Source organism: Oculina patagonica, chromosome 11, assembly GCF_052425735.1.
Source record: "Oculina patagonica isolate OP01 chromosome 11, crgOcupat, whole genome shotgun sequence".
Taxonomy (NCBI): Eukaryota; Metazoa; Cnidaria; class Anthozoa; order Scleractinia; family Oculinidae; genus Oculina; species Oculina patagonica.
This window is the reverse complement of record NC_135768.1, coordinates 11,495,968-11,512,220: the sequence shown is the minus strand read 5'-3', so window position 1 is coordinate 11,512,220 and position 16,253 is coordinate 11,495,968. Positions and strand designations below refer to the sequence as shown.

The window sequence follows — 16,253 nt, the reverse complement described above, 5'->3', positions numbered from 1 at the left end:
GCTAGATGTGTTATTTGGAATTACCCGTCCTTGTACGCACCGTTTAGCCCTCAATCATCTCATACTGCTGGGCAAATATTTTCTTTATGTCAACGCACTTAACAATGTCAAAGGCGTTTTTAATGACTTCATCTCATTAGTGCACAAGAAAATCGAGACTGAAAAATATATCGCTGTCATGTCAAATGATGAGAAGAAATTTTAAACAGAAATGGAAATTCCTTCTCAGCTAGTTAGAGTGTGTATTTTAGTAATGTAAGCAATGCAATTATACATTTAAATGTAACGTACCAGTGACTGTAATTAATGTATTGTTTAACTTATTGTAATGTAGTGTTAAATATATAGTGTGCTGTAATTTAGATACGTATGTATTGTATTGTTTCTAGTACCATGTAAATAGCTTGTGAGTGTTGTTTGTAATAAAAGCGCAAAAAAAAAAAAAAAAAAAAAGAGGTCAACTGGAACACCAATTTCAAGCCCGCTTCTTCAGGAGAAAGCGAAACACTTCTCTATGCAGTTAAGTGGCGAGTCAGCTGATCACGAAAGCTTCAAAGCATCAACTGGTTGGTTAGACAAATTCTAAAATCGGCATGGAATAAGAAACAAGGCGAGAAACTTTCAGCAGCAGAAGAAACTGTTGAACCCTTCTTACAAAAACTTAATGAAGTGATGGAGGAAAGAGGGCTGACACCAGAACAAATCTACAATGCGGACAAAACTGGATTGTTGTGGAAATGTCTACTGCAAAGAACTCTTGTCTCATGTCGCGAGAAATCTGCTCCTGGATTCAAAAAAGCCAAAGATCGTTTAACTGTGCTAGGTTGCACAAATGCTACGGAAAACTCATAAACTGAAACCTGTTCTGATTGGGAAATCTGCGAAGCCAAGATGTTTCAAAAATGTGAACATGGATGCGCTCCCTGTGATATACAAGTCACAAAAAAATGCGTGGATGAATTCGGAGATTTTTGCCGAGTGGTTTACAAAAGAATTAGTACCAGCAGTTAAAGTCCATCAACGTTCGCAGAACATCCGCTCCCCGAAAGCTCTGTTGTTGATAGACAATTGTTCAGCACATCCTGATGAACTCAGCAGCCGTGATGGTTCTGTTACATGCATGTTTCTGCCTCCGAACACCACCTCTCTAATTCAGCCGATGGATAAAGGAGTTTTGCAAGCGATGAAAAATCGATACAAGAGAAAGCTTCTCCAAAAGGTTATTTGCGCTCAAGACCTTGATCAATCACAGAGCATTAAGGACGTTGTAAAGCTTCACACAGTAAAAGATGCTCTTTACATGCTTTGCGATGCTTGGGATGAAGCAAGCCCAGAATCCATCCGCAAGGCTTACAACAAACTTAACATTCACTCCGACAACAGCCAGCCAAATTCAGAGCCTGAAGAACAGCATTCTGCCAAGTCAATGGTTGAATTGCTTCAACATGTCCAGCAAGGAAACAAAGATTCTCTAAACGCTCACGACCTGGAAGAGTGGCTCAATCTAGACAATGAGCTCCCGACTACAGAACAGATGTCAGATGAACAAATTTTAGCCACCGTAACCGACATTCCAATGAAAATGAATTTAGCGACGAGGAAGATAATGGCCAGGAGGAGAAACAAGTTTCAAATTCTGAGGCAGCAGAATGTTTAAAAAAATGTTTGTCCTGGATGGAAAGGCAGAACAATGTTGACCCTGTTCAAGTCATGCAACTTCGCCGTATGATGGACTTCGCCATGCGATCTCGTTATAACTAGACTTTAAAGCAAACTAGTATGCTTCAGTTTTTTAGAAACGATGAATAGGTTCTTATTTTTAAACACTGTACTAAGTATAAGGGCAGTTCATACATGTATTTACAGTCATTGAAGCAAACTCTTAGAATTAAAAATGTGTTATCCTTATTTCTTTTGTTTACATTGTCTCATTAATATTCATATTTTCGATTATTCGGACTCTCGATTATCCGGACTATTTACCTAGGTCCTACCAAGTCCAGATAATCGAGGTTCGACTGTATAGATTTTGGTTGGTGGATGTTTGTCAGCAAAGTAAAACTGCTTCGGCTTAGGGAGACAGCCATCAGAAGCACTTACATTACGCACTGGAACAGCTGCAAGCACTTTTACTTCCTGTACTTTTTTCACTTGTTACCATGATATTGTTAGATTGTTATACTTTCATAAGTTCCGGTTTTCAACCACAAGACTATATCGATGAGTAATCAATGCAATTAATGACTAATCGATGCAATTGATGACTAATCGATGACCAAAAATTTTGTGGCCTATCGATTAGTCATCGATTACTCATTGATCATCGGCAATAATCAATGACTAATCAACTGATTACCCATCGATCACTCATTGATTACTCGTTGATTTCATTGATGTCATTGATGTCATCGATTAGTTATGCCTGGATAAAAATGGTCTAGCGATCAGCTGCAGGATGGTATAGCTAATAAAGAATAAAGTACTCGCATAGCCAAATGACAAACGGTTCAACTTTCATTGTTGAATTAGAACGCGCTAGAAACACAAATTGTTTAGCCAAGTAATGAACGGTGTAGGCGCCTGTGTTGAATTGGATTGTGAAATTGTGAAACAGACCAGCCTGAATGTGAGTTGCTTAGCGTTTAATGTTGCAACAGCACAGTTTATTTTCGAACGGTCTAGCGTGACATTAAATGACACAGCGTTTCGTGAAATGGCATAGCATAACTTCAATTGGTACAACACGAAATGGAATTGAATACTTGTACTTTGAGTGGTTTAGCATAGCATCAAACGGCTTAGTGTTGTGTTGAATAGCATACCGTCACACCAAATAGTCTAGCATAGCATCAAACGGTATAGCTTGCGTTAAATGGTATATAGCATTTCACAAAATGGTTTGGTTAAGCTTCGAACAGCTAAGCGATGCATAATTGAACCGCATTTTACCAAATAGTCTAGTTGATAAGACCCCTTACCAGCAAAAAGTATATCGTCAATGAGTTGCATGGTTCAGCGTGACATCGAATGGTCTGCGCCGAAACCACCAAAAATACAAACTGCAAATGGTCAAGGTGTCTGAATCACGCATCGGCGAAATGGATAGCATCAGCCTTGTGGTGATGTCATAGGGGGCCCATGGGAGGTGTGGGGATAGAGGGAGTGCCCTTGGGATTCCCCTGATGGTTGTAAAATGGGTGGTGTTGAGCACATGCCTTCCCATTGATCTTACGGTTGCACACATGTGCAAAGTGGCAGTCGTAAAGGGTACAGCCCTTAACACGATTATAATTTCTATAAATGATTTTGCCATCTGTAGTGAGATTGGCAAAGGTGGCACTACTAGTTACGGCTTTCCTTACTTTTAAGGGACTTGCGCTATATAGGGAAAACAACTGTCAAAATGCATGCGCAAAATGGCGTAAACAAAAGTAGTACTATGCTAGTGAAACAGTTATCATTTTTTTAAAAAGTGCTGCCCTTACTAACAAATAAAAGCTAACCGCAAGCAAACCGGAGTGGAACTAACCACAAGCAAACTGGAGTGGAACTAACTGCAAGCAAACTGGAGTGGAACTAACCGCAAGCAAACTGGAGTGGAACTAACCACAAGCAAACTGGAGTGGAACTAACCGCAAGCAAACTAAAGAACAAACGTGATGCGTTTTTACAATAAATTTGTCATTTTGAACGTACATCGCTATTTATACAGTTAATTGCGCCATTTTGCGCGTGCATTAGACAGTTGTTTTCCTATATAGCGCGAGTCTCTTAAAAGAAAGGAAAGCCCTAGTTACTGACCCAGGTTTGGTTGGAGGGGGTTTAGCTACTGGAGCTGAGATCGGCTCAAGAATAACTGTATGGAGATGAGGTGAGTCATAACTCCAGGGATAGTTATAAATGGCCTACAAGTGGCGAAATTCATCATCATACCTGAGCACTGAGGCCCAGGTGAACCTATTACTCAGCTCCATTACCTTAATCGTATATAGGCTAAGTAGTACTGCACATCTTGGGAAGAGGGCAGCTTACCTAATTGTAGTAAAGTATGGTAAATACGTGTGTTAGCAATCACCAACTGTGACAAACTAATATTTTCTAATTTGGGCTTTTTGGGCCCGTAAGAAACAAAAAGCTTAGTCAGTCCTACTTCTGAAATTGTCCGCCCATTAGCGTGAGAGACGAGTTTATCAACAATTAACTTAAGTCAGGAATTCTGAGTACTCGCTCACCCTTCGGTAGCTGCGTCGGTTTCAAGAACATCAGCGATTCTTACAGGGCTTGGGGTGGATTAAGCGGTCCGTCGGGCGTAGCAGCAACTTGAACTGACAGGATCAGGCAGTCCTGAAAGATTTGCAGACTGTTGTGTATGGTTCCCTGACTGATTTCCAGAAAACAGCTGCCCGCCAGGAGGTTGTCCAGCGGTAGTCGCGGAAGCGAATTTGCGTTCGTGTTAGATGTCACAGAGTTTGTGAGCGACAATGTGGAAATTCGCTTTTCTGCATCGGTAATAGCTTTCTTTAGCTTCTCCACGCGGTGTTTCTTAGCCAAGGCTTCCTCGGCGAGTTGGAGATCGTGCAATTTCTCCAACAGAACGTCTTCTTCATCGGGCGAGTCAACATGTTCGAGGCCGTCTGACGCGGGCACGTATTCAGGGACTTCTGGGTCCTCGGTTGCTTCGGTTCCGAAGTCTTCATAATTTTTGGCTCCCGAGTCCTCTGGTTTACCAGTGCAGTACGGTCCAGGCTCAGCCCATGTATGGACGTCGTACGGAGTTTTGCAACCAGAGCATTTTGGAGTCCTTTTCTCCGGCAAGTCAGTGTCTTCAAACGAATCTTTCGCCGACATTGAGCAGCATTGAGAGAATATTCTGCCAACTGAATAAACTGCCAACGTAGCGAACTGAGATGTGCTAGTGCGAGCTAGCGATATAGCAACTGATGAGTAGACTGTACATCCTAATAGTCTAGTGGCTAAGGATGGGCCGATACTCGATATTAAATATTCGATACACCGATATTTTGACAATTTTGAAAAGTATCGATACTTTCGAAAAATATCGCACTTTCGATACGTTTTCGATACTGCACACGTGAACTGAGCCTGCAGTCTTCTGGTCAGCACCTGAGGTTAAAAAATGCAATTTTGCTCAAGGAAAAATATTGATGTTCTTGTCAATATTTGAATTTTTCTTGTCTTCACTTGATGTCCACACATTGCTGATGCAACAGTGAAACAAAAAGACCAAAATCAACATTCTTGGCTAACATTTATAATGCCAGGTCTGTCCTTTGTATGGTCACGTGACAAACCAATGACATCAGGACGGAAATGACGTCATAATATCGATATCGAGAAAAAAGGGAAATATCGTATCAATATCGTGTCATTTTGTAAAACTTGTATCGGCCCGTCCTTACTAGTGGCCAAATTCAGGAAACACTTTATTTTTCGAGTTGGCTGCACCCCATGGGTGGCAAGCTGTTCTTGGTATCATTTTAAGGAGGCTCGATGTAGTTTTTTTTTAGCCAAAGGGTGGTTGTTTTGAAAATTAAAATTATCTAGGAAGCCAATGTTCGATTTTTTGCCAAAATACACCATAATGATCAAATATGACCAAATTTTACTTTTTTACCCGTCACTTTAGTCACAAAGGTTACCATAGCTTAATTTAGCGACCGGTCACTAAATTGTCTTGCAAAAATAACGCCTTAAGGGGCTCGGGGCGGCAAAAAAACATGACACAAGACTCATCTATTAAACTTTTATTGAATCATTTAGAGTAGATTTTATATTTTGTAGTAAATCGAAGCCGAGACAATGTTTCTCTATATGTCTTCTATACACGCCATTGATTTCAACATATAACCTTTGTCAACAATTATTAACCACGAACACATAGGGTGGTCTGTCTGTGCACTCACATCTAAATTCCATCAACCCTCCCACATCAAATTTACAATCGAGGTAGAATCAGAAGGTTCCATTGCCTTTCTTGACACCAAAACAACCAGACAAGAAGATGGCTCGATCACCGTGTCTGTCTACAGGAAAGCTACCAACACCGATCGTTACCTGGATTTCAAATCACACCACCATCCCCAGCATAAACACTCGGTCGCTCGCACTCTCATGGATAACCTGCGATCAGGCGTTTTTTCCCTTGCAAAGTGGTAAGTAGGGAGGGAGGGCATGATCTTAGGTTATCTCATGGATCGCGCGAGGAACATTCCTTCCACCGAGGAGGAAGTATTACGGGAAACTAAGCGAGTAGTAAAAGCCCTCGCCACTTATAACTACCCTGCAAATTTTATTTAATACAATCTGCGCCAACCGAGTAGACAACAAGAAACAAATGATATCGACCATCGTGGTTTTGTTATCCTCCCTTACGCCAAAGGTTTTTCCGAAAGAATTGCAAACGTTCTTCGTGGCTTCAACATCAAGGTCGCCCATAAACCTATACATACCATCTCGAATATACTGAAAAAAACCAAAAGACAGGATTGAGAAAGAGGATACCAGAGGAATTGTATATAAGATCAAGTGTAACGATTGTGACTGTGTTTATGTTGGTCAGACATCACGTCACTGCGCTTGAAACTCTCAAAAACAAGGAGTTTTGAAGATTTCTCACTGAATCTTCACTACTTTCACGGTATTATTTTAGAACTTTTTCCTCATTTAGCCTTCACAAAATCACATTTTATTCCAGATACATTCAAGATTTTCAAAGTAAACACCCAATGTTTATTGATCGGACCAAAATCATAAAGCGTACTTTCAGCCAAACATTTACAATTATCCTCCCTTCTTCTCTCCATCTCCCGTTGTACTCGTTGGCATTTCTACCGATAGGTACCACTAGTTAATATTGATACTCTAACGTTATGAAACCTGTGTTCAGCCACTTATTGTCTGAATACAAAGGGTACCACATAGTAGTTGTAAGTTGTCACGATGATCCCAAAGTAGCATGGTGGGGGGAGGGGGGAGGGGGCACAAACCTGAGAGCAAGAGACGAGGGGGCACCGGAAGGGCAATTCCCAAGGTGGGGGTGGATGGCAGGAGGAATTAAGACAAACTTTTGCAACATTACAGCACGAAAAATGGCACAAAGAGGTGGGAACTCGCAGAAAAAGGCATGGGAAGTGGGATCCCACCCCTGTACCACCCAACTTTACTGGCTTTCCTTCCAGTATAAAAAGAACAATTGTAAATTTCATGTGAGATATATTATTTTAACAAAATAATGTAATATGCAATTATTTTTAATATAAAATTTGCTTTGACTGTATAATATTTCAAATTAATCTACATATCCCAAGAAACATTTTATCTCACTACACTTACTGACAAGCTGTCTCAGTCCGATAAACAAATCATTTTTTCAATGCTTTGGGTTTCTTCCTACAATGGTCATTCAAAACCAAGTAATATTTTTTGAATTACAAACATCTAAGCTTAAAGGACCCTAGTCAGTGACATCTTTGTTTTTGTCTACATACGAGAGTTTGTATTATATTTTACACGGAGTGTGTCTGAACGAAAGAGATCACTGTGAAACTGCTAAAAATAATTTCCTGGTAAACAGACTTCTAGTGGCACGACCTACAGCAGTGCAATAAGATTTCCCTTCGCCATACAGTTTTCATAATTTCGATGACATTGAAAATGGCAGAGGCTGACTAGGGCCCTATTATTATTCCTGAACGCAACATATTTCTTGAAGCTGTTTTAACTACGGCTTTGTTTCGCCATAACACTTACACAAGTGATATGTACATAGTAAATCAGTTGTCAGGACTAAAATTTAAGTAATTACAAAAATTAAATGATAGCTTAGTTAGATGACTTTTTGTGAGATTAAGTAATGCGGCATTAAATCTTCTGTGACAGCACCTCTCTAAGCTCTGTTTTAGGGGCTGGCATGGGGGGAGTTCCACGGTGGAATTTACAAGGAGTTAGATTGGTGCTTTGTTTTAGCAAAGATGATCCAGAATATAGAACACGAGTTGGAGGAGTGTCTACATTCACTGGCTCCGCAGTAGCAGCAACTGAAATATGACTTATTTCCATTGCATTATTTGGCAGCAGGGTGGGGCTGTGTGATTCTTTGTTTTCGTCACGTTCCACCTCTCTTGTTACCTATTGATGATCATTGACATAAAATAAATTGTAATTATAAAAATAAAATGATACAACCAACAGTAACCTATCAAATATTATCAATATCAATTTGCACATGTTGGAAATGGACTTCTGTCCCTCATGCATACGTTATACTGTTATGTGCATGTGAGAATTTAACAGTATCTCTCATTAGTATAATATTATATACTAAAACAATCGAAAGTGTTTTTTGGCACGCGCTGATTGGCTACTGAAACTCCGAATATCCTTAGTTTGTTATTATTCAACACATGCGTGCGCTGCCCATATATGGTCAAAATGTTAACATTATCTGTCATCCGTACATAACAGATATCCTGCGATATACGTAGGTTGCGAAGATTCGTCTGAAATCTTGTAAAGCGCTGCATAATTACAGTTTCTCTATCTGCAAAATGTGTTTCGTTGACAATTTCTTGAATAGAAAAACAATTATCCTGCTCAATCTTGCGGAATATTGTCTGACTTTAGCCAACTCGGCCTACGACCTCATCGGCTAAGTATTAGGTGATATTCCGCGCGATTTCGCAGGATAATTGTTAAATATTCACCTCCGAGCAACTCGCGCATGGAAATTGTAATCATAAACTAGTCAAAAATCATCCTTTGGGGTTACGTTATCTCACTGTTTTAGTATATACTAAAAAAACTTTCGCAGCTCGGTAAATATCCACCACTTTGGTGGCCATTAGTTGTTAAATATTAAAAGCGGCATGTAATGCATGCAGAAGCAATAACGTTTTTCAAGGGGGAGCCATGTGGCCCATACTGCCAGAGCTTATCCCGGTTTCGGTAGCATTAAGCGGCTAGGAATATTTCTACTCCCCCCTGAATGGGATGCTAATCCATCGCAGGGTACCCCCCCAGCATTATGTCGCCAGTACCCATTTACACACCTGGGTGAAGAGAGGCACTATGAGAGTAAAGTGTCTTGCCCAAGAACACAAGACAGTGACCCTGGCCAGGTCTTGAACCTGGACCGCTCGATCCAGAGTCCAGCGCACTAACCATTAGTAGCTGGGTGATGAAGTCCTTCAATGTTATGGCTGCTTAAAAACTTAATGACAGCCCTGATAGGAAACAGTAATAGAATGGGAAATATAAAAGGGGAATTACAGGGGTGCACAAAACACTGACAGTTACATTTTTTGACATCTAGGAAGTTCAATGTTTGCAATGTTTGTTTACAATTGCACAAATTAGCATTGTGAGGATCTGTTAAAATTCAAATTAATGTGATATAGTAGTCAAATATGGAGTCACAAATTAAGATGAAAAAATGCCATTCCAAGAAGAAAAACTATGGAATTGGTTGTATTTCCTTGTTGTAGTTTGGTAGTCACTGCACTATAATTTCAGTAGAATTTAACTTACAGAGTTCTTAGAGCTTGCTTGATATCTGTTCCTTGGAGAGGATGAGAAGCAGGTTGTTGCACCTGATGAATGTCTAGGAAAAACATAAAAACACATCACAATAAATTACAACTCGCCGGGATATCACAGCCCATACAAAAAACTGTTTAATGTGTTAAGTCAAAAAAGATGACTGCCAAATCAAGAAAGAAAATAAATATTATTTTTCTATTTATGTAGCACAAATTTAATATTTGGAGACAGCATTGATGCTTGCTTGTGTTTTTGACAAATCAACATGAATACAATAGTCAGAATAGCTCAGTGAAATATCAAACGTAATGTAGGATTGCTTTAGTGTTGCTTTTAATTAACTTACTGATACTGTGTGGTTGGCTGAAAAAATTGTGCCATGACCAGCATCTGCTCAACCAATCAGATGCAAAACTACAATCACTCACTACCTGCACCTGGTCAGGAGTGGCTAGTCAGGGGGGGGGGGGGCTATGAATTTTTTTCTTTTTAAGTACTGTTTTTGCGTGGGCTACCCCAAAATTACTTGACAAAATTAGAGCGGCCCACCCCTGGAGTGGCACAGAAAAACCTAGTGGCCCACCCCCACCCCCCACAAACCAAAATCAGTCATGTAGATAGATACATAGGGAACACTGGCTTACCACTTTAGTCAGAATCTCCAAAAACATTTTTGAGATCGAAAGTTTGAATCATGTCAGTGTTAGAATCCTTGAGAAGCTATTTTAGGGCATTCTGGTAGAATTTTTGTACTGTTGCAGATGTAGTCTCTGCAGTTAAAGGGATATTACTAATCGTTGGTGGTTTTGAGTTAATGATGTTAGGTGCATAGCAAAGTAGTGTGTTTTGTGGGGATGTCCCCCCCCCCTCCCCCGAGAAAATTTAGATTTTTAGCACCTCAGAAATGCTGTATTAGGCATCCTGATAGAAAGTTTGCACTATTATAGATTAATGAGTGAGTTCAGCTTACCGTCTCCTGACTCTTCTACGTTGTACAGCAAGCCCTTTGTACTGATCATCAGTTGTAGGTGATTGAAACACTTCACTGTGATGACTTCCAGGTGCCAACACAGTTGGATCACTGTTAAAATCCTGTGATACAACAATGCTTCCATAACGCTTTTCACTTGGAGATGGCACATAGGACATAGTATCAACAACCTTGACATGTTGAGTTTCATTTGACAGCAATACCCTGCTATGACCTGGTTTGACTAAAACAACAACAACAAAAACATATTAGCGTTGCCAATGACATAAAATATAGTCAACCGGTACGTCTTTTCATTAAAAAACGCATATATAATTATACTGTACATGTATATCCCATCTTTCTGCATCTACTAAAACAAGGAACACCAGTGAGAACAGTCCCTTTCCAAAAGCTCACCTTAACCCCAAAAGCAGTAACCACTTACTAAACCACCCAAAGCTAACTTCTTAAACCCTAATTCTTACTGTAAACTAACATTAACTGTTTGTAAGTACATGTACAGAACTGAAAAATTCAGCTCTAAAATAACTGTATACAACGGTAAGTTTAAAAATTAATATGAAAAGACAATTCCTACTCATATCACTGATTGGTTTACAAGGAACCAGTGGTTTGATAGGTGTGGTGAACATCTGAGTAGAGGCTGACACAAGACGAGGATTGCTGATACCCTGAGTATTGGTCAAATCATTCATCATCATTCTTCTGAAATACAACACCAAATGTAAGAGTTAAAAGCACAACCAGTAAAAAAACTAGTAACTCAAAACAAAAAATAAAACCACCTAAAATGATTGTCATTCCAGGTATTGCTGGATTCAACTACAATTTATTGTAGCCAGAATACCGGTAATAAAAAAAAGCTTCAAGTTGTTTTGCTATTCATGTCGCCATCTGTTCCTATAATTTTTATGTTAATAAAAATTTCTCTCTTACTATTTGATTATTTCCTGTTACCTTTGATTTTTTAAAAAAATATATTTTATTATATTACCAACAGAATTAGATCACTCAACAAACCATGATTATGAAATGGCTACCTTTTGACAGCAGGTGAAGCTGAAAAAGCATTCTGATCCACTGGCCGACGTTTGTTGTACAGCCTCAGGCTCATTCTTTGACTGTTACGAGCCACAAAATTCTCCAGCTCCAAGTCATCTAAAGTATTTAAAAGTCAAAAATTCAACTTGTTGTAGGCATTTATTACTGCCACTGTTCTTGTATTAAAATTATAACTTACATTTGAATTGTCTGTTACAGTGTTTGTCGCAACCAGAAAATATAACTGTAGTTAACAATATTACATTTGTCTGAGTGTTCTTCTTGATAATAACCGCCATGCAATAGGCATAGTAAATTTAAATATTAATAACTGTCGGACTGTGGACATTATCCACTCTAGGAGAAAGAAAGGAACCCCTTTCTGAACCCCCATCTGTATCCTGTTGTGGCTAATTTAACTATTAGACTAGGGTAGGATCCCTACGAGGATCCACAAATGGGATGGTACATCTTATTAACCAAGCAAGAGAGCCCTACTGGGAGAATAATAATTATTGGTCTGTTGTCTTGACAGCATTACAAAATTACTAAAATTACTAAAATTGATGATTGTGGCTCCAAGCAAAATAAATTTTGAAATAAGCATGATCTGATCTAAATACAGTCTGACAATCGAGAGAATTTCTGAAAAAATATCCTTTATGCAAGGTCGACACATTGCATTACACGTATATCAAATGAGGTAAAGGTCCTCGTCATTTTATAAATCCTGCATATATATATGCATGTAAAATAAGATTCAAACATTTAAATAACAAAAAACAAAAAAAGGATCATACTGTAGAATTTTGCACTGAACTAGTCTGACTTAGTCATTTTGTATAACAGCCAGATCCTAAGTTGTACTGTAAATGGCTGACTGGCCAACGATAAGATGAATTGAAATACTTTTTCAACAAATCAAGTTACAGTATGTTATGTAAGTTATGTTATAATCTTTATAACAGATGATGCATCAATATTGATCATAGAAAACCTGTTTTACTTAGTACCTCGTTTGTCCAAACCATTGTCCTCCAGATTATATTTCACCTTGTTTCTCATAAGTTCTGCTTTCACACTCCTTGAACGCCTGTGTGTATGAACTGGTGTTTTTGAGGTGAACTTGCTAAGACTTTGGCCCAAACCAGATACAAAGCCTACAGTTGACAACAAATTAAAAAACAATAAAAAGTCAAAAACTCACCTGATGATTAATAAAAAACATACCTTTGTGTTTGTGCTGTGCAAGCTTTACATAATACAGGCAAAATTCCTCCTCATTCAATGAATGATGCAAAGTACACTATTAAAGTAATACACTTGGTGTTCTTTCTCAATTCTGTCATGCATGTAACTACCGTACATTGATTTTATAGAGAAAAAAAAAATGATAATATATGGGATGTCTTTCCAAGAACATTTTTTTTTGCCCTGTAAAAATTTAAACCACTTTCATAGGTCATGGCCACACATTGTCTTGTCATTTGATCAAACTTGAAAGGTTGAATATGCCAATCAATCATGCATCATTTCAAAGGAATATACTCGTGAATTATCGTTAAATGTGTACTTTGCCATTGATGACATAAGTATGCTTCCTACAGAAACTGTGTCATACACCTCTTCAGGACAACAATCAGGTTTTAAAAAGAAAACCTACATGAAATGACGAAACCTCTTTTGTTTAAAACTCAACTACCAACTGAGTAGTGAGCAGGCCATACCTGAGAGTGAGCCAGTTCTTGTTCTTGATCTTGATGGCCTCCTAGTGCCTCTCCTCAAGTTATTGTCAGCATCAAGCTCATCACCTGACGATGTCATACCATCAACAAATTCATCTCCAATCATTTTTGCTCGTTCATAGATGTCCTCATTCACTAAGCCAATGCTGTCAGCATTTCTCAAAAGAATATCAACAACAGCAGTCTGCTCTTTAAGCTGCTTTTCTGATGCACTGTTTCCTTCTTTCTTTGTGTTGTGTATGAGGTTAGGAGTAAGAACAATGGCCAGGTTTGAGGTTCCCATTTTACTGTGCTGTGAGCGTGAAGCTACTTTGGCAAGGAACCTCATAATAAACTGTAGGGTACTGAGATGTGGAATGGGGAGCAGCAGACAGAGTAGCAACACAGCCTCTGTTTGGTCTCCATGATCGTCCATACGCTGACTCTTGATGAAGCAGTCGTGAAGCTGACTTGTCAGTAGTGGTTCTGGAAGCTGCCTAAAAAACTGTTTTACCAAACTTGCAACATCATGAGGTTGGACATTTTGAAATTCCTCTCCATTTTCTGATTTTTCCTGTTAAAAACAATGTTTCAATAAAAGTCTGACATGCTGTACCTCCCCCCTTCAGTAACAGGTATAGCTATGGATACAATCCCAAGCATTTCATGTAAAAAATTCAATCTGGCTGTTATTTATAAGAGAAATCAAAAAAGTGGTTTCTCTTACAAATAATGGCCTCAACAGAATCTTTTCTGTATGAATAAAATGAAACGTTACATGACATTTGAGGAGAGCATTAGAAGGTAATTGGTTCAGATATCTTTTCAGCGAAACTGTTTATTTTTATCACCACCTATACTTAAAACACTTGCCAATTCTTTTTTGTCTGCAGTTTTTTTGTTAGCATCTGCAGACACTGGAGATTCAAATTTTTAATATGCCCAGATTGTAGATCATAACGATCATTTGAACCAGACAACAAGGTTATTTTCATTGGTTTTTAATTGTAACTTATTCATGCACCACATTTTACTTTTTTTATTGTTAAGTTTTTTGTGAAATCATGAAAACTAAACAGATTGAAAGAAAACATTAAAAAGTCCACTTTTAATATTTAAATTTTAATGTGTACCGTAAATGATCTAATTAACGCCCTCTCTCAAATAAACGCCTCTTATCTAATAAACGCCCCCTCTGAGGTGTTAAGTTTGTATTAGACGCCCCTCTCTAATAAACGCCCCGTGTCTAATAGACGCCCCCCTCCTGGAATCATCTGAAAAACCAAAGAAGTGCTCCATAGAGTAATTTCATGCAATAAAGTTAGTTTTTTGCTTGACTCGGACATGGAAGAGGCCAACATGGTTAACCCCGATGACGATAAAAAACGACAATATCGAACTATGAACCGCATCTCAAGGCTTTGCATTAGCGCAGATTAGATTAGTCTCCTACTCACAAACTATCCTATTTAGTTGTATTGACGTTGCTACTGTTAACTTGAAATAAAGGCCTCTCTCTAATAAACGCCTCATATCTATTTAACGCCTCCCCTAGGACCCCAATTAGATCATTTACGGTACCTATGGTTTGAACTAAGTACCCCTCTCCTTCTCATAACCTCCTCTCTCTATTAAGCCCTCACAAATAGTCTCAAAGAGAAACAAGCCCCTGGGAGCAAAATAGAGCTGTTACAGTATTTCTGCATGTTTATCCTGACCTTGAGCACTTTTTGCCTTTGAATAGACCCAGACTTTCTAAAGAGACCCTCAGTCTCCAAATGCTGCTGAAGGAAGGTTGCAGCATCCACCAAGAATCTAACAAAAGAAAAATAATTATAGTGATTTACAAATTAGACCTATGCACCTATCAATGTTAAGCTCCAGGGTGGGGGGGGGGGTAGACCCAGGGGATTTTGACATTTTTGGAAGCCAGAGTCGAAATCCCCACCCCTCGTCACCTAATTTCACATAAAATTACCTCCTCTTGAATTTCTAACCCTGCAGATTCATTTTAGATGTAAAAATTCCCTACCTTGGGGCAGCTTCACGATGCCAAATTCCCGTGCGTTGCCCCCCCCCCCCACCCTGGGGCTTGACATTGATATATGCATTAAGTTTACATTGTTTGGGGGAATTCTCACAAATAAAATCAATATGTGGGTCGAATACAGTAAAAACTTGTGAGTAAGAACCTAACATTTAAGGACCTGTTAGGCTAAAATTTGCAAATTAGAACCCATTTTTATAAGAATCTTTTTAGCCTTAAGGAGGCTCGATGTAGTTTTTTTAGCCGAAGGGTGGTTGTTTTGAAAATTAAAATTATCTAGGAAGCCAGTGTTCGATTTTTGCCAAAATACACCATAATGATCAAATATGACCAAATTTTAATTTTTTACTCGTCACTTTGTCACAAAGGTTACCATAGCAACCATTGACGTTTTCTTTTGTTCTCAAACAAGCTTGGTTTTCTCGAAATCTGGACTGACACTTGGTATTCATTTTTTGATATGTTCAAGTACAGTAGATTTACTACCTGTGCTCAAAATTTTAGGAAAATCTGTAAAAGCGTTTTAGAGTAAATCAAGAATGAAGTTTTTGGTATTTTCTTATAATTTCTTACAATCGGCAGTCGATATGTTTTAACAAATTAAAGCAAAATGTCTTTCGCTTTTAGTTAATGGTCTTTGATGGTGTAAGTATTTATATTTCAGTGAGAGAAACTGTGCTCAAATAATACGAAACAATTTTAAGGCGCCTATTTTATATTAAAACGGTGTTTTTCTGAAAATTTCATTCTTGATTTACTTGAAAACGCTCTTACAGATTTTTCTAAAATTTCGTCAACAGTTAGTCAATCTACTAAACTTTAAAGATGAATTCCAGTCCGTACTGCGCAATCTCGGCTGCAATGTTTATGTGAGCCCACACGAAGGGAA

At 38.6% G+C, this 16,253-nt stretch overlaps 4 protein-coding genes and 1 pseudogene across 4 annotated transcripts in view; 2 read left to right on the top strand and 3 right to left on the bottom strand.

Annotated features, from left to right (window-relative positions):
- The window catches only part of LOC144630201 (transcriptional protein SWT1-like), a 43,602-nt gene extending 39,215 nt beyond the window's left edge, over positions 1-4,387 (bottom strand). Inside the window, exon 1 of the mRNA XM_078488523.1 lies at positions 4,233-4,387. The gene's annotated coding sequence lies outside the window, so the exon portion shown is untranslated. The remainder of the gene's footprint in view (positions 1-4,232) is intronic.
- Positions 1,301-1,809, top strand: LOC144629638 (uncharacterized; annotated as a pseudogene).
- A 373-nt stretch (positions 4,388-4,760) lies between the features above and the next one.
- Positions 4,761-16,253, bottom strand: part of LOC144630260 (uncharacterized) — a 147,329-nt gene continuing 135,836 nt past the window's right edge. The window contains exon 4 of the transcript XR_013566486.1: positions 4,761-4,902. The gene's annotated coding sequence lies outside the window, so the exon portion shown is untranslated. The remainder of the gene's footprint in view (positions 4,903-16,253) is intronic.
- LOC144630208 (uncharacterized) overlaps positions 7,251-16,253 on the bottom strand; it is a 10,371-nt gene continuing 1,368 nt past the window's right edge. The window contains exons 3-10 of the mRNA XM_078488535.1: positions 15,036-15,132; positions 13,321-13,891; positions 12,607-12,753; positions 11,593-11,710; positions 11,130-11,257; positions 10,529-10,772; positions 9,547-9,619; positions 7,251-8,148 (exon numbers count right to left, since the gene is read on the bottom strand). Of these exons, the coding sequence (XP_078344661.1) occupies positions 7,882-8,148; positions 9,547-9,619; positions 10,529-10,772; positions 11,130-11,257; positions 11,593-11,710; positions 12,607-12,753; positions 13,321-13,891; positions 15,036-15,132 (1,645 nt within the window). The 3' untranslated portion in view covers positions 7,251-7,881. The remainder of the gene's footprint in view (positions 8,149-9,546; positions 9,620-10,528; positions 10,773-11,129; positions 11,258-11,592; positions 11,711-12,606; positions 12,754-13,320; positions 13,892-15,035; positions 15,133-16,253) is intronic.
- The window catches only part of LOC144630205 (ras guanyl-releasing protein 3-like), a 24,293-nt gene continuing 22,104 nt past the window's right edge, over positions 14,065-16,253 (top strand). The window contains exon 1 of the mRNA XM_078488529.1: positions 14,065-14,121. Coding sequence (XP_078344655.1) covers positions 14,075-14,121 — 47 coding nt within the window. The 5' untranslated portion in view covers positions 14,065-14,074. The remainder of the gene's footprint in view (positions 14,122-16,253) is intronic.